Source organism: Meles meles, chromosome 11 (assembly GCF_922984935.1).
Source record: "Meles meles chromosome 11, mMelMel3.1 paternal haplotype, whole genome shotgun sequence".
Classification (NCBI taxonomy): Eukaryota; Metazoa; Chordata; class Mammalia; order Carnivora; family Mustelidae; genus Meles; species Meles meles.
Window position 1 is genome coordinate 87,263,470 of NC_060076.1, and position 24,715 is coordinate 87,288,184.

The 24,715-nt window shown below is 46.3% G+C and overlaps 1 protein-coding gene across 2 annotated transcripts in view; it reads right to left on the reverse strand.

Moving 5' to 3' along the window:
* The window catches only part of MAMDC2 (MAM domain containing 2), a 145,434-nt gene that overhangs the window by 48,991 nt on the left and 71,728 nt on the right, over nt 1-24,715 (reverse strand). For both annotated transcript variants that reach the window (XM_046023487.1, XM_046023488.1), the window contains exons 6-9: nt 14,236-14,492; nt 10,538-10,631; nt 4,023-4,166; nt 1,264-1,529 (exon numbers count right to left, since the gene is read on the reverse strand). In XM_046023487.1, the coding sequence (XP_045879443.1) occupies nt 1,264-1,529; nt 4,023-4,166; nt 10,538-10,631; nt 14,236-14,492 (761 nt within the window). The remainder of the gene's footprint in view (nt 1-1,263; nt 1,530-4,022; nt 4,167-10,537; nt 10,632-14,235; nt 14,493-24,715) is intronic.

The window sequence follows — 24,715 nt, forward strand, 5'->3', positions numbered from 1 at the left end:
TAAATAAATTTTAAAAAAAGGTCAGTAAGTCATGGAGGCTGCCATGTCATTACAATCACAATTTCTATCAATGGAAAAGAACTTTGCAAAGATTTTCAAAGATCTTTGATTCATCATTGTGAAAATTTAATCATTCCCTGGTGGGGATTCTAATGGACTAAAAGTAACCAAGCATCATCATGATGAGACTGGTGGTACCAAATTTCTTCAGCAGAAAACTACAGATGGATGAAGCTATGTTCTGTCTGGATGGCTATAACTAAGAGAAGATCAGCCATTAACACTTGTGAAGAAGGTTCTACCACTCTTTCAGGTTTGTATCTTCCCCTAAGGAACCTGGACTTTGAGTAATTCCTGGTTAATAAACATGATCAACTGATCAATCCATTCATCCAACAATATTTTTTGAGCTCCCACTCTATGAGTCATCTGTTTGAAGAAAGAGACCTTTCTTATCCTTTTTGAAGTCCATTCTTAATCAGAGTGAATTGGCTCAAGTAGAAAGACATTTTCTGGTTGAATGATGGGCTGAAACAAAATGGATTTTTCCATACTGGTTTCATATCTGGATTGTGGTTGACCAAATTTATTACTTCTATAAACCTTCATTAAGTTTAGGATTTGTTAAAGTTGGGAGATTATAGTTTTCTTTTATATTCCCTTTGCAGTCAAGATCTCTTTGTCCTCTCATTGCTGTCAAAATCAGCAGCTGATGGTACCTTACATAAACTCTCTCCATCTGGGTTGGCTTTCATTTTTTACTGACGCTTCTCTCTTGTTAACACAGGCTGCTGACCTTAAGGCCTCAAAAGTAAAACCAGGCTCACTGACTTCATCCTTTTAAAGTCATTTAGTATTATAAATTACAGTAGAGTAATTAGTATTCCTATGTGTGTGTGGGTACGTGCGTGTGTCTTTGTGACTATGGCAGACTGAGAAGGAGAGAGATAATTGGGGCTTCAAATAAAAGTTTAGCTGTTGAACTTGGACAGTTCATGCATTCCCTGTCTTTGGTCTGTTCTCAGGGAATCTAAGAAATAAACAAGCAAACACTCTAGGTGGCCGTGATTCCGAGACACAGAAAACTGAAAACAACTTGTAGATAATGTAATCTGTGCACGGCTCGTTGGAGTGCAGTGGTGAGGCTGTCAGAAGAAAAATAAACACATCTCCAGTTGAAAATAATTAAACAGATATTCACTAACCCAGCCCAGAAACCGAAGATGAGCAAAGGGTCAAAGTGTTGCCCTGGGTCTACTATACCTTGGTAGGCATGGGCTTCTTGAAGGTGATTTCAGCTTGCATCCAAACACCCCTTGGAGACTCCAGCACAGACCAAATTTTCTCTTGAACGACGTGATTCTCTTCAAAGATATAAACTGCCAGGGTGTCACTCATTTTTAAAAACCCGTAGATGGCATAATAAAAACGTAAACAATACTGCAAGTTTCCTGGCAGGGAGGGGCCGTAGAGCCTTCCAATGTAGCCAGGCTGAGATGTAAACTTCGTGTTGGCCAGCAAGTAGTACCCTGCAAACAGGACACAGCATTGAGGCTATCAGCAATGACAAACTTAAATCATCTAGCCCAGAGGGTCAAGTGCGAAAATTTGGTTAAATGTAGTGGGATTTGCCAACAGAGACTATGCCCATAGGCGTTAAATGATAGAAGGCATTTTGTACTATCTGTGGCTTAAGTGACAGATTACATCATGTGGCTCTATTACCAATAAAACTTCTTCGGTTCTAAGTAAACGTCATAAACCAGTAGAGATTTCCATCTGCATATGCTCAGATGCCGGTTGTCAGTTAGGATTTGTGTTTCTCGTGAAACAAAAGGGATGAAATCACCTTGGTTCCCCAGCTGCCTGGGTCAATCAAGTACTTAGTACTGGGTCCTAATGCACATTAGGGCCAGACGGTTTCTTCCTTCTTATCTCTGCAGCAAACAGCAGAGGCAGAGAGATCACAGGCTGGTCTGGAAGCCCTTGGAATTTTGATTATTTCACATAAGTATTGTTAGGGACTGAATTGCGTGGTTTCCCCAGATCTATTTTGTTTCAGTCTGTCATTTACAAGAAAAGATCTCTCAAGTACCCTTTCTGTGCAAGAAAAGGATCCAAGGAAGAATAATTATTTCTTTTAAATTACAAAAAAGAAACATAAGGTCAAGGACCTCCCCTCCCACCTGCTTCTCCACCACCCCTATAGTAAATGTAAAACTGAGTGACGTATCCTAGAAAACCGGGGTAGAAAAGAAGAAAACAATACCTACTTTGCTTTTTTGCCTTTTCCTGCTCCTCCCCCATCAATTTTCCTTTGATCGCCTCAGTCTTGGTGTGTAGTTTGGTTTTACCCAGTGTTTTAATTCATCTGGCAAAAGGTTCTTGGGTTATTTCACATGATTGGTGATATGGACTGATTCGTGTACACCCCCACCCCCAAATCCATTGGTTGAGACCCTAATTTTGTATTTGAAGATTGGGTCTTTAAGGAGGTATTTAAATGAGGTTATACAGGTGGGGCCTTAATCCTATAGAACCTATGGGTCCTCCAGGAGGAAGATACACCAGAGCCCACCCCCCCCGCCCACTGTTACACACAGAGTGAAGGCCAGGAGGACACAGTGAGAAGGTGCCATCTCTCTACAAGGCAGAAAGAGAGGTTTCCCCAGAAACCAACCCTGACAGCATCTCAGTCTTGGGCTTCCAGCCTCCAGAACTGTGAAAAATCCATTTCTGCTTTTCAGGTCACCCTGGCCACCTGAGCAGACTAATATGGGTGGCCATACACAGTCAGAACAACATTTTTTGAAACCTGAATTTAATTCTACTCTTTTTTTACTTACAACCTTTTGATGGTTTCTCATTTCCTTTACTAAAAAAAAAAAATCCCAAATGCTGACGCTGGTCGGCCACACACCACAGCTCTCTCAAAGCCTACTCTTCATTTCTTCCATGGCGTGTGCCACAATGGGTATTGTAAGTTTATTTGTGTATATATTTGTCTAACATCTCTGTTGCCCCTTGAAATGATGGTTAGCCAGTGGGGGAAGGACCTGATTGATTAGTCTGGCCAATGACTAGAGGTTTTGGTAGTGTCTGTATTTCTACAAGTTAAGCCACCTCTAAGAAAAGAATTTATGATTACAAGTAGAAAACTGTGAGGGCCCCTTTCAAGGCCCTTCCCAGGGCCTGTGCAAGGAAGATGCTCTGAAACGTAAGTTTCCTCAGTGTATAATAAGCACACCCCCAGTGCCCAGTGTAAAAATAGCCATTGAATAAAGTGACTTAGACACCACCCCTTGAAAACAAGCTCTTTGTACCAGTCTCTACGTGAATGGGCTTCTCAGGGGATGCCATCAAAGTGATTAGGTAGGTAATTCTTATACAGGGGAGCTCAAACTTGTTTCTTACAGTTCCTAGTAGACATAACCATCAAGTGCCCCCCCATATCTTCCAATAGATTTTATAGTCTCACAAAATATTTTTCACTGAGTACAATACACATAACATAAAATTTTACCATTTTAACCACTTTAAAGTATACAGTTTCGTGGCATTTAGTACATTCAGAGTGCTGGGCAACTACCACCACTATCCAGCTCCAAAATATTTTCATCACCCCAAAATGAAACTCTATATCCATTAAACAGTAACCGCCCAGCCCCCAGCCACCAAGAACTGGCTTTCTGTCTCTATGGATTTGCCTTTTCTGGATGTTTCCTGTAACTGGAATCTACTAGCTTTTTAAAGGCCTTCTCTATCTAAAGGGAAAAGCAAGATAATTTCCAAAGCTTCGGCTGTTTAAAGAACTGGCAGGCAGTCATGCTAGCACAGCAAATTAAATGCCATTTTTTTTTTTTTAAATGGCAAAACACAAGATTACCCATTGTTTTTACTTCTTTACAGTTGCCTTTTTTTTTTAAAGTGGCCGTCTTGAGAGATGTGGAGTAAGAGTGGCAGACACAGCATGAATACTACCCCAACACCAGTGTCCCCACAGGCACTGACTCCCGATTTACCGTTGCCTGATGTGTGATCTCCGGCCCGATACATGTTTGGTTTTACTTTCACCCGGGTCCAGCCTGAACCTTCTTTATCTTGATAAAAGTTGCAGAAATCTTCCTCAAAATTGCAGCTGGCTTCCACGGCACTGAAAGGAAGCTCTGAACAAAGGAAAAGCAAAGTTAAAGAGCCAGACCCTAGGGTCTCAAAGGACTACTTCAACTGGTTGACAAATACGTACATATTTGTGCCAGGGAGACTGAACACATAAAACACAACAAAATATTTCTACCCTGATGGCATGCTGGCAGGTTAGCATCAAACTAACATCTCATATTGACAGGCAGATTGCTCTTATCCTCCCTTAAGGGATGGAGGGAAGGAGCCCTGTTCATACTCTATAAAAAATAAAGAAGTACCAGACTTCAAAAGAAATTTCTTTTCAAAATGTAAAGACGGGGAGCAATTTATTCACATCCTTCTTTACAACCCAAAACTCGTTCATAGAAAATTAAAGAGAAAGAAAATGGTAAAGATTTTAAGGAATTCTTAATTTTTTTCTCAGACAGGTATTTAAGAAATAATATTTTCCAGAAATAATTTTCCTTTGTTGACCGATCTCTCTGTCACCGGCACAGCCGCTGTCTATTTATAATTGACATTAGCGTACAGCTGATCTGCTTGAAGAAAATCACTGCTCACTATAAACCACGCTGTTCAAAAAGTCACACCGATTTCATCACCCATACTGCTATTATTTTGGCTTTTGCTGAGTTCTGGTATCATTTACCCTGGTCTATAAATACCACCTCATTCCAGATTGCTTGGAGGGAATGGAACATAAAAGATTTCTGCTCTTTTGAGAATAACTTGGTATAGCAACAAGTGATTGTAAATCTCGCTGTTCAGATTGTCTGAGTCCAGAGGGGATGTGACAGCCACAGTTTGGGACACATTCAATGTAGCCAACTGTGATCCGTTCTACAAGCTGACATACTCTGGTCTAAGCTTTTACGGCCAGACAAAGAGGACACTGTTTTGAATAACTGGGAAATCACCTGTAGAGAAACATTTGAGTTCTGGGAGCAGTGACGTGATGAAACAGGGAGCTGTTTATAGACAAGAAGTCACTATACTCTCAATTCCCCAATTTCCAAAGGAAGAGAACAGTGACATGGGCTGAGGAAATGGCCCAGATTAAAGGCGATGAAAGAAGCATGACAACCAAATGCTGTAAAGTACCTGAGATTCAATCTTGGTCCAAGAAAACAAAGAGCTATAAAAGAGAGCATTGGGACAACTGGTGAAATTAGCACGTGGGCCGTGCGTTAGTTGATAATATTGTATCAGTACCAAATTTCCTGAACTTTATAATTACCTGATAGCACATGGAAAATGTGCTTTGTTTTATAAAATACACACTGAATTATTTAGGGGCAAAGGGGCATAACGTCTACATCTTACTCTTACATGGTCGATAAGGCAATTGTGGCAAGATGTTAATAATTTTTAGATCTGGGTGAAGTGTCTTTTTTTTTTTAAATTTATTTGACAGAGAGAAAGAGATCACAAGTAGGCAGAGAGGCAGGCAGACAGAGAGGAGGAAGCAGGCTCCTTGCTAAGCAGAGAGCCCGATGTGGGGCTCGATCCCAGGACCCTGAGATCATGACCTGAGCTGAAGGCAGAGGCTTAACACACTAAGCCACCCAGGTGCCCCGAGTCTATGAGCATTCTTTGAGAGTATTCTTGCAAGTTTTGTCTGAGTTTAAATTGGTACAAAACTAAGTTTTAAAAACACTAAACTAAAAAAAGAGACCGGGGCGCCTGGGTGGCTCAGTGGGTTAAGCCGCTGCCTTCAGCTCAGGTCATGATCTCGGGGTCCTGGGATCGAGTCCCACATCGGGCTCTCTGCTCAGCGGAGAGCCTGCTTCCCTTCCTCTCTCTCTGCCTGCCTCTCTTGTGATTTCTCTCTGTCAAATAAATAAATCTTTAAAAAATAAATAAATAAATAAATAAAAATTAAAAAGAGACCAATATCACATTAAAAAAAAAAAAAAGAATAGGAAAAAAAGGCTCCTATATAATTGGATCCCTATCACATCTTGGGTGACATGGCCTTGCAAGGGTGCAAGCAAGCACCCTGACTGACGAAGCAGAGAGGAGAAAAGTAAATGAAGACCATTCTCAGTGCTCTGATGCTGGTGGGTTCACCCACACACTCTCTGGGATCACCAGGGAGTATCTTTAAGCCATGAAGATAAAGTCTTTGAAAACTGAGTATGATGTCATACAGACAAGGCTCCTTTGACACCAGCTCCCCCCAACCAGATTTGCAACCAGGGCAAACCCCATATTGGTCTCCACTCTTAGTTACCCCTCTGCTACCTGGTAATGAAAATGTAGATGAAAAGCCACAATCTACAGATGGCTATCTGGCTCCCAAGAGCCATGCACAAAGAGAATAGCAGGTCAGTGAAATCACTCAGCAGGGATAAATCCCAAGGAATATACCCCTGGGCAGTCACAAGAGAACCGTAACTCATTTACGAGGCATCCAGGAGAGGCAAGAAGTGGTATTAAAACTTAAAAGGAAGCACGGCTCAGTTCTCTCCATGGTGACAAACAGAGTCATGCGGAAAAGATGTTTCTGAGAATGTGATTATAGTCTTTTGCTAAATACCTAGTCTTCGAAGTGGATTTGTCTGGGGTCCTGAGAAGGTCTGATGAAAAAGAAAATTTCAAAAGCATCTCCGAAAGCCTAAATCTTTTTCAACCAGAGTGCTGCTTCTGCTATGAGACAGTGTCTAATTCCTGAAGCCTGGGCCAGAGGGCCTGTTTGTGACTCAAAATAAGCTCACCAGAGATCGGGGGTGGATGGAAAGCCTCTGCTTAAGGCTTGTTTCAGAGTCTGGGCCGAGCGGCCGTGACAGCCGAGCATTAACGACCAGGTCAAAAAGCAGGGAGGACTCAGAGGTAGCCGGAAGCACCTGAACATCAGTTGGTCAGAAAAAAGGGGGGGGGGTGGGTGGAAGAAAGGCCCTTTGAGCAAAAACGTACCATCACAATGTAAGATGTAGGTAACTACTTCCTTTCTGACATTTGAACTTTTTAGAAAAGAGAGGCTTTGAAGATACTTTAATCAGGTGGAGGCCCGTGCCTTTGAAAAGTCTCTGGCAGCATTTCTCATCCTGAAGTTCATGGAGATGGACTCAGTGTCCGCCCGAGAGATCTATATGCCCATCAGCAGCCTTTTCCATCCCCAGCCCCTGCCGCGCTCGAGAGAGCCGCTATGGTGTGCTCTGCGGGCTGCTAAACTGGCACAGGGGTTTGACTTAGCATGAGTCAGCCCGAAAGCAGGCTGAGACCACTCAAAGCTGGCTTGGAGACAGAGTGAGTGGGACCAGGAGCCAGACTGAGCAATCCTGCGGAGCAGGGGCTGGGCCACTGAGCAGGCCGTGGAGACACTTGAGGTCTGAGCTAAGGCAATGACAGCAGTAACCAAGGCAACAACTACAGCCAGGTTTCCCAGCAGACATCAGATGGGCAGTGTGCTCTTAGGGAATGGGCAGAGCTGGGATTTAGGCCCAGGCAGATGTCCTGAGAGGGGTATATCCGTGAGTGTCAGGACCCTCGCAGTTCCTGGCCTGGGGGTGTGCTGGACCCAGGCCCTGAGAGGAGATTGGGCCTGCGGATGGCAAAGCAGTGGAAGCTCTCAGTTTGGGGCTGGGCATTAAGACGGGATCTCTACAAGGGCATGGAATCACCTGCCAGCCATTCAAGGATTCACAGCCTAAAAGGAGAGCTTATTCCTAAGATCTAGGCACTGGGCCAAACATGGTGGTGGACAGAGAGGTCGTGGGTGCAAGAGGCCTGGAAAGGCAAGTGCCCTAACTCAAGCAGGGGGAGTGGGGAGGTCTGTCCTCAGTGTCCTGAGGGCATACTGGGGGGTGACAAGACACCGCTGTTTAACACCTGTGACTCGAGGACAGGTCCCAGGTCAGGGATCCTGGATTAACTCTCAGCCCAACCAGATGGTGGGAACGAGATGCTTCATATGTTGAAATCATTCCTGTCTCAGCCTACTTGGGGAGATGAGGGAAGAAAATGCTAGATCCAGCTGGGAAAAGCAGAGACAAGAAGTCTGGAGCTACCCAAGATAAGGAAAAAAATGTTGGCACCTGTTATGAAACAGAAGGACATAAACTATTTGTGAAATGTGAGATGAAGTATGAAAAATGGAGGCCTCAGTGTCTAAGACTCAGAATCTGGTCCACAGCTGCTGAAGGAAAGGCGTCAAGCAGGCTCCTGCTCACCCATTCACCAAGGCGGTGCCCTTTGCTGGTTCTCTTCAGCTTCAGTCTGACTCTTTGGTCCCCAGGGAAGGGACGGGTGTATTTTGAAAGTTAAGTAAATAAATGAAGCCTCATGGCCAGGCATTTTCTGGGTGCTATACTCTGCTACGACCTTCACGGACATTAACTCATTATCTTCCCAACTGGATGGAACAGAGTCTTCTAACCTCGTCCCACAGATGCGGAAACAGAATCTCAGAAAGCTTAATTAACACGCCCAAGGTCACACATTTTGTAAGTGGCAGAGGAGGGATGTGAATCCAGAGCCCTGACTCAGGAACGTAACGCTAAGGATCACACCATTAAACCATTTTAAGGCCAAGATGCCAGGTTGGCAAGTTCTGAAGACCATTATGGAGCCTTGGCTAACCTCATTACAGGACAATGTGGATTGGTGGTCCCTGCAGGGGAAGGGTCTGTTTGTGGGCCGAATTTTGCAGACTGAGAGGCTACCGGCCCTTTTAATAAATAGTCCTTACTTGGCTGGAATCTTTCTTTTCCCTTCACCAGTCAGTGGGAAAGCGCTCACACAGATTCTGTCTTTTTAAAAGGAAGAGTGTTTCCAAACATTACTTGTAAGACGGATCAGTAGACACTGTGACCTCCCATCTGCTTCGTCACCCCACCCCTGTCCCCTGCGGATACTGAACAAACACCTCTTCTCCTGTATGTATAACTTGGAAATAGAAAAGTTCAATGTAAATGCCTGGTGACAAAGAGGAGAAACTTTCCAAAAATAATGATGAAGAGGTTGTGAAACGACTATTGACATCACTGATATATTAGCTGATAAGATTAGGGAACAGTCCAATTTAGAGAAACAAAACAACGTTGGTTCCTGTGTTTTGTCCGATTTAGAGACTCTTTTAATCTTGAGATTACAGTTTGGATTAAATCATTTTAATGAAAATAGGTAAATATGCATAGTCTGGTTCTGTCTCACTAGCTTTTTTTTTCTTTTTTAAAATTAGAATTAGTAAAAAATAATATTTAGTTTTAGCACATTACAGTCTTTCTAATTTGGGGGTAACACTTTAGCTCAAGTAGAAAATACTACTTTTCTCAGTCCCCTTGCTTGCAGAATATATCTTAAGCCATATAAAATTAGACACTAACTCTATCGTAAGTGAAAGTCAGACTTCAAAGGCCAAGTTCAAAAATTTACTTCCCATGCTCTGAAGATCAGAATAAGGGCTCATTAATAAGATGGGACAACCACTGTTTCCCTGGGGGCTTTAAAAAAATTCACTAAAAAATCAATTGCATTTATGTGGCTTATCATGAATATAGTGTTATCCTTCTTATTCTAGAACATCTGTTGACTTCTCATTTTTTTTAAAGATTTTATTTATTTATTTGAGAGAGCGGGAGATAGTGAAAAAGAGCATGAGAAGGGGTGGGGAGAGGAAAAGCAGATGCCCCGCTGACGTGGGGCTTGATCCCAGGACCCTGAGATCAGGACCTGAGCTGAAGGCAGATGCTTAACGGACTGTGTCCCCCAGAAACCCCTGGAACATTTTTTAATGTACTTTGAATTGATTTGCTTACTTATTTTCCCAGAAAGTAAGAATTTCCTCTCTTTTCCAGACACCAAGTTTACGGAAATTACAAAATTGGCCACGATAAAAAGAATTTGAGGATTTATTAGAAAGAGAAATTAAATTAAGTCCAGGATATAAATATCATAAACATGATATCATAAACATGATAAACATGTCATAGAGATGATGTATACCAAATATTAACATCTTTAAACACAGAGATTTTTGTAGGTCTTGGGCACCTAAAATTAGAAAGAGTCTTTATCATTCTATTCAGTAGAGTTTGAGAGTTTTTTCCACCTACTCAGCCTCTCTGTATGGATCTAAGATATGCTTTAAAGAGAAACATGGGGAGGGAATGTCTTCATATTCTTTAATTTTCATTACCTAGTAGGCAGGGACGGTGAAAGCTCCCCATGACAACTGGTCTGTGCTGTCAGAAAAATTAAATTCACTCTGTGAGGGGGAAGAAAGAGTAACATAGTAGAAAAATGACTATTCGATTAAATACTTTTTTAAAAGGAGGAGCTAACAGGAGAGGTGAGAAAATTAGAAGGAATGAAATCAAGTCCTGACCCCAGGCATCTACCAAGAAAGGAAAATCCCATATGGGAGCCAGAAGAGAAAGAGAATGCTTACCTGTCCGATTCTGGCAGGGAACAGGAGAGAAAGAGATGTCATCTAGAGCAACATGTCCTCCTTTAGGACCATTGAAAGCAACTTCAAAAATAACCTGTTGGGGAAGATGGCGGATTGTTACAGGTTTACATATTTTTTGTCAGGCTTCTAGAGCTCTTAACTAGGATCTATGGACTTTTAAAAAAGACTTATTTATTTATTTGAGAGAGAGAGAGGCAGAGGGAGAGAGAGAATCCCAAGCAGACTCCACGCTGAGCGTGGGGTCTGACACAGGGGTTCGAACTCGTGACTCTGAGAGCATGACCTGAGCCGAAACCAAGAGTCAGACCCTCAGTGGACTGAGTCATCCAGGGGCCTCTCTTAATTCTGACTTAAAATGATGTGGCCATCAAGCCAGGTGATGGCAAGTTGTAAGTATCTGTTAGGAATCATGTTCCTAAATCTAGGGCAGCTCCCGACTTGATCTACAGTTTCTTTGAGGGGGAGGGACTAGTATGCCCTAAGTTGTGTTTTATTGGTGGATCCCCCCTCGCTTGAGTGTTTATCACTCTTTGACAGAACCACAGACTCAACAGTTTGCGTGATGACCTTCAACTGGAGGAACAACAGGCCCTTTGCCGAAAGCAGGCCAGGCTCTCTCACTGCCCTTCCCAGAGAACTAAGCCCCGGCAGGGTTCTTTCCCTTTTTGACATATGAAATACTCTGTGAGGGTTCTGGACAAAGACACAGAATCAGAGGATGACCTGTCTGCTCAGGCAAAACCAGGCCCCATATCCGAGGTATGGACGTCAGCATTCCAGCACACCCAGGCACATCCAAATGGTCGGAAAGAACGTGAGGTTGTTAAGGGGTTCAACCCTTCTGTGTTTCTCCCTTCTGGGCCACCAACTCTACTCTGAGGTCAATGGACTCCCTTCTGCCGGAGCCCATGGAGATGGGGAGGGGCGCACACAGCACTGCACACAGCGGGGAGCACGGTGGGAAAACCAGCCCGGAGTGCAGCCCACCAGTCGGTCAACCCAAGAGGCAGTGTTGGCAGGGGCTGAAACTCAGGCCGGGCAGGTGACCTATATGCATGACTTGAGCTCGGTGGGACACAGCAGGACAGGGTGCAGAGGATCCTGAATGGGGGAGCCAAGCCTGGTCTATAGGGGCGCCTGCTATTCAGCTCCCTCCATTGCGGAGTTCAGGCCCAAAGTGTCTGGACCTACCAAATCATCAAGAGGATCTGGATCTCTAGGTTTTTATTGGAAATCTTTGGGTTTTTCAGTGTTGGTGATTTCTTCAAACACTAAAGCCAACATGGAAAAACAAGGAACAAACAGCCCACCACTGCAGCAGCCAGCAAATGGCAGTGGGCGAGATCTGACCTTGAGGATCCTGGTTCTCAAAGGTCTTCTGAAGTGGCAGACAGACCAGAGTTCAAGTCCCATTTCTGTCACTAGTTAGTTGACCTTGACTACATTGCTAAGAGGGACCTACCTGCCTGTACATCTTTACAATATACACAAAATATCAGCGAGTCTTTTTTGAGCAAAACTAAGATTTTTGACTTCAAACTAGAGGACAAATGCTTTGCCTTTTATAAAACAGGCATAATATCCCCTACCTTGTCGGACTACTGAGATTAAATGGGAAGAGGTATAGAAAGTCCCTAGCACGTAGTCAGATGCATCCTGAGTTCTGTATCAAATTCATTCGGATTTCTCCAGGTTGACCGCCTCTTCAACCCATATTCAGGCTTGAGCCTACTTAGCCACTAATTAGTTCAAGCAGGTTCCTTCCCTCCTCCAGGCCTTAGTGTTTCTGGTTTTCAAAGAAAGAGTGTGGACGAGATGGTCCAGCACAGCTTAACACTGGTCCCACAGACACTGGGATTCTGCAAAATCTAAGAGAGGCCCCGGAAGTTTGTTGCTGGCAAAGGTGAGGGGGTAGGCTGGGAACAAAGGGACAGATGCGGACCACTGAGAAGGGGCAATGGAGTCCACAAACACAGCCCAGGGCTGCGGCATTTCCTCTTCAGGGCGCTGGCTGATCAAGTGCAGGACAGAGCTTGATCTGACTCAGCAGGTGGAAGGAGGCTGCTTCCCATCAGGATGTGGAAGTCACAGCGCACGTGCCAGCATCTTCCCTCTTGTTTGGAAAATGGGGTCTCAGATGTTTGTTTTCCTTTTCAGAATTCACTGGAGGATATGGTGACATTAAATTCCCTGGGCTCTGCAGGGTGAGTTCCTTTGGCGGGACTTCCAGCAGCAGCATCATGCATCAGATCGCGGGGGCAAAAGCAGGCCCACGGGACCCCAAAGGATACATACTGAGGTGGGGTAATGTCCAGAATTGTGACTTTTTCAGGCACAGATGTAAAAGAAAATTCAGCAAAGTCTCGCGCATACAAATGCTCCCCAGGGAGTTCATGGTCGGATGGAAGGAGTTTGCAAAGAGACTGCCGTCAACTGTGTGTGTGACTCATTTGACTTTAATAGAAGGGAAATTTTCTGAAACAGTATGTGCATTTCTTTTCCTCCTTATAACCCAAACTCAGAAAATTTTCCACTGGGCTGCAAGAGCAAACCAAGGCCTCGTCAGACTTGGGGCTAGGAAAGAGTGCATGCCCTGCAGAAGTCATGGCGTCCTCTGTGGAGCTGTGGGGTGGGGGGGCAGGGGCTCTGAAGGGGGTACGGGGACCGGCAGGCCTGTCTTCAGTACGCAGGACAGGTCACAGACCAATCCGACCCCAACGCTCTGGGAGGCTCCACATCAGGAGAAGAATCCACATCTTCTGCACTTTAAAGGGAACTCGAGGACATAGTACAAAAGGCACAAAGCACAAACCTCGGGTATCTAAAACCCTATGTAGAGCTCCAGATCTGCAACCACAATTTGCACCGATTCTAAGGGTCCTCTGGGGTCCTCCGACAGAGCTGGGCCTCTGCCTTCTTCAGCTCCAGGTCGGATCTGAGTCCAGGACTTTCCTAAGTGCCGGGCACTCCCCAGCTGTGTGACCTAGATAAGAAGTATCAAACTGCTTGGGCTCTCCTTCTTCTCCTTCGTTAGCTGCAACATGGGGATAATTTTATGTACTTTGGATTGTTGTAAGTACTGGAATGCACACGTAAATAGAGATCTGTATTACTATACATGCTTGGAAAACAGGCCCGCAGTGACGAACACCAAAATGTCAGTGTTCTCATCCTTGCGGGTTCAGCTTGGGTGCTTCGAGTCTGTTCTGCTTCCCTGAACTTTCTCATTCTTCTGCACTGGAGATGTATCAGTCACATAACTATAAAAAGCTTCAAAACTAAAGCACACAGCCTTGTTTCCAACTGGAGCCACAGTCATAAATCTTTCTAATTTTTAGGACATTATTTATACTGTAAAGGTGGAAAGAAGGAGGTAAGTTCTTCTTCTTCTTCTTCTCCTTCTTCTTCTCTCTTTTTCTCTAGAAAAGACTCTTCCCTCGAGTAAGGGAAAGCTTCAGCCCTGCTCTCAGGACTGGGAGTTCAAGAGTGGGTTTCAGCCTAGAGGTGGTTTATCTCTGTGGATTTACCAGGACCACAGGGCGACGTTGAGAGGGGACGTGTGCCCAAGAAAGGTCGTTGACGGACTGGCTTTTCCCTATTCGTCCTCAGGGGAAATAGTCTGGTTAGGAAGCCCATGCACAGCGGTCCGGCCTCGGCCCTCCTGCCTCCACACCTACCTCCATGGGGTACGGCGCGCTGAACTCCACCTCAGCCAGGTTCCAGGCAGCACTCTCCGGCTGGTCCATCTTCCAGAGTTCCTCGTAAAGGCCGGCCCCATCCCGAGTATAGAGGGAGAAGCTATTGTCATTCCCCTGCTGGAGCTGGTAATAAAAGGACAGGCAGCCGGACATGGGGGCCGTGGTCACCGGGGAGATGAGCTGCGCCACCTCCTGGAAATGCTTGACGTACACCGAGTCCACGTACATGTAGTGGCCTGAAAATCACAAGGACACAACATGAGGCGTGAGACAGGCTGGCAGGGGGAGGGGGTGGTTTGCAGGTGACACGGCTTGATGCTGGGACTGACTTCAACAAAATCTAGAGGGAGGCGTGGCACGGACGTGGAGGAGTTACGGCCGCAAGGCGTTTGGCCAGGGGTGGAAGGGTCTTGTGGCTGGAAGGGAAGCACCAGGAGTTCAAGGTGCTCTGCTAAGTCCAAGCCAAGAACTGTCCTCTCTCCTCGCCTCACTTGTGCATGAAGTAAAACACACATACACAAAAGTAGATGCGTCAGCTGCAAAATGCTGGGATTTTCACAAGCTGAACGCAGCTCTGGAAAGAAACCGGGCATGACCCCAGGAGGCTCCCCCTTCTCCCAAGCCTTCTATGAGTTACAAGATTTCTTTTTTTTTTTTTTTTAATATTTTATTTATTTATTTGTCAGAGAGAGAGAGACAGGGAGAGAAAGATCACAAGTAGGCAGAGAGGTAGGCAGAGGCAGAGGGAGAAGCAGGCTCCCTGCCGAGCAAGGAGCCCAATATGGGACTCGATCCCAGGACGCTAGGATCATGACCTGAGCCGAAGGCAGCCGCCTAACCAACTGAGCCACCCAGGTGTCCCGAGTTACAAGATTTCTAAGAACATACCAAGCATACCGTCTGTTCCTACAGGGGCACAAAGGGACCTACTTGCCCATATATCTTTACAATATACACAAAATGTCAGCGAGTCTTTTTTGAGCGCCACTAAGATTTATGACTTCAAACTAGACGACAAGCTTTGCCTCTTTAACAGAACATGTAGCCAGGGTTGGGATTCAGGAGGTCAGCCTTGGGACACCACAGTTGGCAAGGCCTTGGTGGGCTCTGGGCCCGGAGGCCGACCTCTGTTAGAAGCATTTTGGTGAAAGAGAGGAACCAGGAGGCAGAATGAGAATTGGCATTGGATTTGGCATTGAAGAGACTTGGGATCAAGTCCTGCTGGGACCTCAAGCAAGTTATCGAGTATCTCTAGGCTTGAGTATCCTGATCTCGACAGGGTGAACCAAATGCTTCCCTCCCAGGGCGAGTTCGAGCATTACATGGGGTTACACATGTGAATGGGCTTAGTGTGGACTTGGCACATTGTAACTGCCTAATGCAATTAAAACAAATGAAAGGAATGTCATTAATGATTCTGGTACCAGACCTTCCCCACTGTCTACTTTGTATAAAGGCTCGTTGTCATTATTGGCAACTGAAGCTGCAGGGACAGACAGGGGCTATGCCTTGTAGCTTCGATACAATGACCTTCCTAGTGGTAAGTGTGGAACAATTACAGCCTAGTGTCTCTGTTTTGTTGCACGGTGCCTGACCAATAACAGGGCCTTGTATCCTCAGCACTTTAGCAGTCAGGGTCCTAGGAACAGTTTATACCTGCAGAGACCTCACCTCAACGTGGCAGAGGGGACAGGTGGCTCGAGCAAGGCTCGTTTTCTCCTGGCGGCAAACTATTCGACCCCCTGAACCATCTCCCTTGTTTAACCACGATTTCTCTTAGCCTCTTGCCAACCATGAACACGTAGAGATCACAAACTCAGATGACGAGAGGGACCAGCCTGATCAAGTATACCACCGAAGCGAAGTGGGTCCTGGGAGAAAATTGAGGGATCCCTTTGTTGCCAACGTTTGAAATCATATTTCATCAGCACTGAGAAACAGCAACGAAGCTTCTTGGAAACATCAGAAAATTGAGTCGCGCTGAGCCCATGTTCTCAAGCTGCCCCTGCCAGCGGGGGGCCCAAGGTGGCAGCCCCCACATGGGCTGGCTTCTCTAGCCCAGGACGGAGCCCACCCCTCCCTCTGCTCCTACCTGTTGCCCTGACATCCAGCCCGGCACTTCAGGCTTTTCCCACTGAAGCTCAAAATCTAAATTTTCTTTTTCTTTTCTTTGTTTTTTAAAGATTTTGTTTTATTTATTTGACAGAGAGAGATCACAAGTAGGCAGAGAGGCAGGCAGAGGAGGCAGGGAAGCAGGCTCCCCGCTGAGCAGGGAACCCAATGTGGGGCTCGATCCCAGGACCCTGGGATCATGACCTGAGCCGAAGGCAGAGGCTTTAACCCACTGAGCCACCCAGGTGCCCCCAAAATCTAAATTTCTATAGCAAATCTATCCATTAAAAATAATAAGCCCTGTCTGAGTGTGCTATGGTTGCTGTAATGGAGCACCACAAGCTAGATGGCTTAAACACCAGAAATTGATTTTCCCCCCAGCTCAGAAGGCTAGAAGTCCCAGACCAAGGCGTCGGCAGGATTGGTTCCTTCCGAGGGCCGTGAAGGAGCATCTGCTCCAAGGCTCTCTCCTCGCATCCGGTGGCTGGCTGGCAATCTGTGGCCTTCCTCGGCTAATAGATCTCTGCCTCCGTATTCACAATGTTCCTTCACTGTACAGGTCTCTCTGTATGTCTAAATCCACCCCTGCCCCCCCGCCTTGTTTTTATAAAGACACCAGTCATATTGGATTAGGAAACGACTTCGGTATGACCTCATCTTAACTAATTACATCTGCAACAACCGTACTGCCAAATAAGGTCACATTCTGAAGGACTGGGCAGGGGGCGGGGGGTGGTTAGGACTTCAACATATGGTTTGGAGGAAATACAATTCAACCCATAACACCCACCACCGCAATTTTTTAAACTCTGTATATGCCAAATAAGCGTATCTGCAGGCTGGAGACAGCTGATGGGCTCCCAACTTTGCTGACTCTGGGAAGGGATTTCAAAGCACGAGTCCGAATGTCAGACTGAACAGAATCAGAGAACCTCTGAACTGGCAGGAAAGCCATGCGTCCCCCTCCTAATGACAGCACTGTAGCGGGGGGAGGGGGAGCAGCCAGCCCACCCCCCAAATACTTTACTAATAGAGAACACATGCCAGCCTCTGTAACACACCTTTGCTCACGGAGAGCTCTTGGGTCAGAGGCGGAGAGGAAGTGTTGAATACTCTTCGTAACTTGTCTTCCAATGAAATAAACACTTTTCCAACATATATTGGGGGCTGGGGGGTGGAGGGGTCTGGGTGGAGGAGAGACCTAATATTTTATTTCCTTGGTTCTTCATTGTGGGGGCCACAGAGGTGCCTCCTACCCCTCCGGCAAACTTGCTGCAAGGACCATAGCTGACTGACAGCCTCCAGCTGCCTCGCCTTTGGGCCCACATCGGCTTTTGTGCCACGGCCAAGTACATTGGGCTGCTCAAGTCCAGCTGGTGACTAGGCAGAGAGGAGTTCCAGAGCGGGGCCATTCCGCCTGACAGGTGTTGTCTAACAGCCCCCCATCAGCCTGGCCTTTCCCCCCCAGGCATCAGCCTTCTATCCCGTGCTGGAGGGCCCCCCAGCCACGGCCACGTTATGACTTTTGTGGGCCCTAGGCCTCCTCAAAAAATATAAACATTCTATTTTATGACTGCATTGGTATAAAGATGAACATAATTTAGGCTGAACTGATTATTTTGTTATTAGCGCATTCATTTTTTCCTTCTGATTTTAGAATCAAAACATTCTCATGGATCCTAAAAATGTCATGGCGCCAAGGCACTGTGGCTACTACACCTAATGGATATGTTGACCTGGGTCCCAGTGACACCTCTCTCTCCTCCTCATCCTTCACAGCCGATAAACTCCTTCTCTCCTAATCCACGTTTAGGGTCTTCTTGGAGGCCCCAAAGTGACACGACCATGAAGAGGGAACTTACTGCACCTAGGGTAGAGAGCACCTCCGAGGCCTCTGGGAGACTCTCAGTGAGTCCAGAAGACTTCACAATCCACCTGGAGCCGTTCCTTCTGCCTGTGGAGTGCATGGTAACTGGGCTTACAAAAATGTCTCACCCCCTGTCCCACTAGGAACCCACCTTCCTCACAGCTGACAGAGAGCAGATAGTCTTCTTTAAAGACCACTCACCTACCTGCTGTGTGGGTGATACTTTAATCCCTGAATTTGCCGTTAAAGTGATTCATTAAAACTCATGCACCAGACACTCAGCCAAGGGACCCACGGTCACATTGCTGATCCCAAAACCACCAGCGAACACAATGTGACGTGGCCACAGTGAGTCAGAGAGGCTGCCGGTGCTGACACCAAGTCTCCTCGGGAACCACTAGACCAGACCGCACTCTGTTGCCCTCCCCGCACCCCACTATTCAGTTGTCGCCCAAGGTCAGTGCTATTTACGGACCATCTGAGTAAGGCTGTTCCCCACTGGGAAACAAAAGGTAGCTGGCACATCTCTGCTGAAGGGGTGGGGATGACTCAGAAGCCACCAGGTGTCTGCCGCAGGAGGCCAGGCTGGAGGGACGACCCCAGCCCAGGCTCAGTGTCAGAAGAGCAGGGGTCTGGGTGAGGGCAGGCACCGTTTTGTGCACCTTGTCGGGGGAAGGAAGAAGGGAGCCTGCAGTTCTTGGGAAATTATGTCTCTCGTGTTTGGCATTATGGGAATGTTCCTGCCCCGTTCAGTGAGGCCAAGCTTTCTACCTGGCCCAGGGTTCTAGGGCCTCCAGAATACCTGTGAGAGGCAATTTATCTGATCCTTTGCGTAGAACGAGAGTAGGTATTGATGGACCCTGGAGATACAGACCCTATAATTAACCAAATCTTGGGGGGATCCTGCAGGCCACAGAGATCTGTAAGTATTCAGACTTTAACTGGAAATGAAAGAGTCTAGGAGGGACCATGAGTTCTCCACACAATTAAACATTGAGAACATTGCTGCTTTGCCATACTCGGACGCGGAGCCAGTCTGTCCTTCCCTAAATCATCATCATCATCATCATCATCATTATCATCATCCTTCACTGGATTATACACAAAGAAGCTGCAGCTTCTAGGAGGAAAAAAACAATTTTCAATTCTGTTGAAAGATCAAAATCTCCATGATGCCGGCCACAGGCCTCCTCCGGATCACGCCCGTGGTGACGACACATGGTTACCTGCTTCCCCTCAGGCCGCAGCCCACTGTAGGTTAGCTCGATAGTCCTTGGGCAACCAGGGGCCCCTTTCAGGGAGCCACTTTCCCTTGAATTAGGAAAAAACTTTTGAGGGCAGTTACCGAACTTCGATTTTTGAACAGTCTGGCGAACCAGCACTCCCCTAAAACGGCCCTGGGCTTGGCTCCGACGCTAAGGCATCCTCTGATTCAGCTGTGCTTTGGCCTCGTCGGCCACACTTGTGCTCCCGTTGCGACGTCTACGTCTGTGTCGTGTTGTCTGGACAAGCTGTCTCCTGGGTGAGGAGGAAAGCGCGGTCTGAAGAAACACAGGCCGGCTGGAAAGCCCTGCTGGTCTGCTGCCGCTGTGAGGACACAGCTCCCAAGTCAGGACGTCCCCATGCCTGCCCTCCCCGTCTACAGATGCAATAGACATCATGGATCTTTAGTTCTAAGGGTTCAGGTAAGTTCGACTAGAGTAGGTAGAGTCAGGCTCTGGTCTTCTTACACAGCTTTCAGAGAATGACATAAATGTAATAAATGAACACGAAGCGGGGTGTCCCCTAGTCTCTGCTAAGAACTCAGTGCCAAGAGCGAGGGTGACAAGCACCGCCACTCCGTGGTACCAGACCAGTCCTGTAGCATATACCACATTGTGGCCTCCCTGGGGTCTAAGCCAGGGCCACCAGACGGATCCCATCTCCCCGCTCCAGCCTGAATACAGGACAGGCCCAAGAAAGACCAGAGAGATCATAGACAGCGTCTCTCTGAAGACAGATATCCCAGAGCTTATCTGCCATGTGTTTTCTTTTGGACCCCCCCCCCCCGCCCCGGGGGGGGGGGGTTAGGGATGGCTTCCCCTTTCTTATCTTGATCCAAGAGAAGAGGCCTAACGGAAGCACGCCTGGAGAGAGTGGAGGAGGGAAACCATCCTTCAACTCACCCTGACCCAGGCTTGCAGAAATTCCTGAATTCTTCAGTTGCTCCGGGTCTCAAGAGAGGAGGGTGCTCAGTCCTCTTGGGAAAGCTTAATCAGTGATAACTGGGGTTTGCGGGGTACAGACTGGTGCCCGACTCTTGATCGTCTATATCTAGAAGCAAGATGTCTGTAAGGACCTGTGCAGGCAGAGCAGAGAGAAAGGATTTTCTCTCTGTAACTTCCAGAGTTTGGTGGGGCTAAGATTTGAATTTTCCCTTAGCCTAAGTGGGCAACTCGGAAGGGACTGGAATGTCTTGGAAGGACTCTTCTCGAAAGGACTGGATGCAGGTGGTAACTCCACCAGGGGCTGGCGAGGTGCCAAAGTGGATCCACAGATGGCCAGCGGAGAGTGCATCACCCCTGTCTGCGAGCAGTGAAGTGGGGTTCCCCACTGGCAGTGAGAGAAACGGCCGGCATGTGCCCACCTGCAGTATAAAGGTCATGAGCTCCAGCTTCAACAGCGCTGGTCACAGAAAATCCTCTGTCCCCTTCCCTTCCCTTTCTGTTCCCCTGTCACAGCTCCTCCAACCCCACAGGAGCCAGCAGCAGCACAGTGAGTGGGCGAAAAGGAAGGGAAGAGCCAAGGAAAAATGGAGGGAAATAAAGCCCAAACCCTTCTCTCCATGGCTCTCCCGTGCTTTGGTCTGGGGGAGATTTGAATCAGATGAGATGCTGAAGTTTTGACTGGACTGAACTGAACCCCTGAGAAGGAGGCCTGTTCGTTCTACTTGACCGTGCCCAGAAAGCTAAGGTAAGTCACCCAAGGACAGGGGAAGGTGAACGACAGAGCCTGCACAAAGGCGACGGTGAGAAAATTAATGAAGTTGCTTCCCTACCGAGAGCACACACAGGGAACCAAATGGATCAATGCAGAGAGTAAATGAACAGCGCTGTTAGGAGGATGCTTGAGCTCAGTCTGAACTGAAAGGAGGAAAGAGGCCATGAATTATGGAGAGGGACTCCATCCACCTCACGGTCTTGGAGGCAATAAAATCATTCTGACCTTAATTTAGGTTTTGAAACCTTGCTCAGCTCCTAGAGCGGCACCCTGAGTGTAGACAATTTTAAAAATCTCAGCAAAGAAACTGGTTTCCCTCATTATTCTTCCGGTAATTACCTTCGTTTGGCCAAGGCAGGTAGGAAACAGTAACGATCTGAGCTGTCAATAGGTTACCTCGTGGAAGATATTTTGTTTCACTTCATAAAATATTAACAGAGAAAAATAAATCCATACGTGACGAATCGGAATTAGGTGACAAAAATCAGGACAAAATCCCATCCCCTCCAATATTCCCAAGGTGTCTCACGGGAGTTCTGACTACATTCTTAGCCACTTCCACCCTGAGACCAACATTTGGAGACAGACTGCTCATTTGAAAAACCGGACTCATGGTTTGGGGCTGTTCAAAATACGTGGCCAAATGAAGGAAAATTCACATACGTGTCACATTTTTCAGACACCCCATTCACTCTTCCCTCTTCTCCGACACCAAGGCCAGAGCCCTCCTGGGACGATGTTGCTCAACCTCCTGAAGTGTCTAAGAAGGCACACGGCTTCACACACCCCTGCACTCACTTCCCTGGCTTTTCCCTGAAAGCAAAGGCACGAGCCGCTTCCAGGATATGAATGAACATGAGATGAGTCTTTCTGAGCAAAATCTGGGCAGACATCTGAACCCTTTGATCTCTGCTTTGCCACCCACATTGACAGAGCTCAGGACAAACTGATACACCCAGCAGAAGGCAAATGTACTAAGAAAGGCGATCCCTCTCTTACTGAGAGCACTGGAGGGTTTTGTTTGGTTTTGTGTCCCCCAAGAGCGATTCTGGTCAAAACTCTGAGTCCTATGGGCTTTTCAAGGAAAATATCTGAGATTCTATGGAACTCATCTGTTTTAGCTCCATCTCACATAGGAAGAAGCCTTATATAAGAGGCCACATGGGAGGAGTGTGAGAGTGAGTGTGTGTGTGTGTGTGTGTGTGTATACGCACGTGCATTTGTGAGTACATCTTTTGGGTGAGGAGGAAACAGTTGTTTGGCTACAACTGGTCAAAACATCAGTGTAAAACTAAGAGGAACTGGAGAGAAATAGCAGAGAGCTGGGAGAAGCGAGTAGAACGTAGGCACCCAGGCTTCTGGCTCAGGAGCAGGAACATAACCCAGGTAGGTCTATGGGCTACTCTGCTATCATCTTACATCCTGGAATTCTCAAATACTCTTCAACCACAGAATAAGGTATTCGCTCTCAGGCCTGTTCACCTTTGCCATATGCTGTACTTCTCATCCATCTAGTCAAATTCAAATGCTGAGATGACTTCTAGAAAGCTTTCCCTGAACCCCCAAACCTAGGTGATCTTTCACTTTCCTGTGGTCCGCTATCTTTTATTTCACATCTCTGTTAGTCATGCACCATTGTGCATATTTACAGAGCATTTCGGTATTCGACTAATTTGTGAAATGCCATAACATACATTAACATAGGACTGTATTAAAGGCACTGAGAAGTCCTGAAATAAAGAATTCTGTTTAGCTTTCTTTAGCTCAGGGTTTCCCCAGTTTAATTTTCCCCCCAGTTACAATGAGCGGTGAATTTGGAAATTTTGATGTACAGCATTAGGAGTAAAACACTGGCACTCAAAGGCATCTTAGGGATTATGGAATTCAAATTCTTCATTTGCAAACGGGCCAGTGGAGACCCTGAGAAGTAAGGGATTCCCCAAAGCAATCCAGCACTCGGATAACTGGATCTGGAGCACAACTGCTGAACTCCTAGCATGATTCTCTTTCTCTGTCCCTTGTTGACAAAGATGCAGGCAGAATGTTCCATGGTCACAAATGAGAGGGAGGAAGGTCTAGGGCTGATGCACTCCTCAGAGGATAGATGGCACTCAAGTGATTCCGACAGATGGATGATCTGAGAGTAGGACACAGATCTGCTGCCGTCCGCCACAAGTATGTGTTCTCCCTAGCCAACGGTCCTCACCATCCTTGAGGATTAAAAATGATACAGGGAGCCTGGCTGGCTCCCAGTGGATACTCAGTGGCATATACTCAGTGGAGTATATGACTCTTGATCTTGGGGTTCTGAGTTTAAGCTCCACATTGGGTGTAAAGATTACTTTAAAAAGAACATCTTAAAAAAAAGAAAGAAAGGAAAATAATGCACTGAACACGTAGTCCTTAAATCAAGATATTGGTTACCCAGCGGATCTGACTCTGGAACTCATTTTTAAGTGTGATTTGGGAAAAGTTCTCCAACACTTCCCCACATCAAAGCTTGGACATCTACGATAACGACACCGAGGATTATTACAATTTTAAGGCATTAGTCTCTCAAGATTCTCTCTATTCCCTGTACTATATTCTTAAGAGATGGCAGAATGTTATATAAGTTGTCCTACTCCCTGAAACAAAGCTTTCAAGAATTGGTAACATTTTGTTGTTTTGAGTGAACCCAGTTGTCATTTAAAATACTCATCAGAGTCATGGAGCAGTCCGTCACACTAGGTTGTCACCCACCCGGCGCCTGACACCTACAGTGTGCTTCCTACAGGCGCCACAAGTGGAGATGGGCTCTGGATATATATGTCCCCAATCTTTTGTCATTTCCAAAAGTGCTAACCCTAACTTTTAGGAGAAAGGAAGTGAAAATATTTTGTCTTTTTCAATCTCAATGATTCTATTTCTAATCTCAATTACTTACATAATTATTTATGTAAGTGGCCTTAGATGTATCTAAAGAAATCATTTCTGGGGTGTTTTTTCTGTTCTTTGGTTCTACCATTTGGTCCTCTGTTTACTGAGATAATCACTGTCTGGTTAACCACACTAAATACACAGCTGTGATTGCATCTCTCCTTGCTCCAAGACCTCCAATGGTCTCCCACTGTCCACAGATTAAAGTTAAAATCTCGTTCCTGGAATTTGAGGCCTTTTAGATGTTGCCGCTCTACTGCTCTCCCAATCCTCTCTCTCCCTGGGGTACCCCTTGCGATCGCTACCATGTATCACCGCTCTGGTCCTCTTTTGCCTCTGCCTGTCAAAGTCATAACCACCTCTCAAACGGTTGACTTCTTTCGTCATGTCTTCTAGAACGTCCAAGCAGTAAGTGATCTCTCTGGTCTCTGAATACCCAGCACTTTTCTTTTTTTGAGGGAAGTGTGGAGACCATTCTTGGAGCATTTGACACAGGCTACCTTGCCTTACATCCATGTGTGATAGAAATCCTTCTCCCTTTCTTGAATGTATGTTCTCTGAACCTGGACCATGGGGGATGTG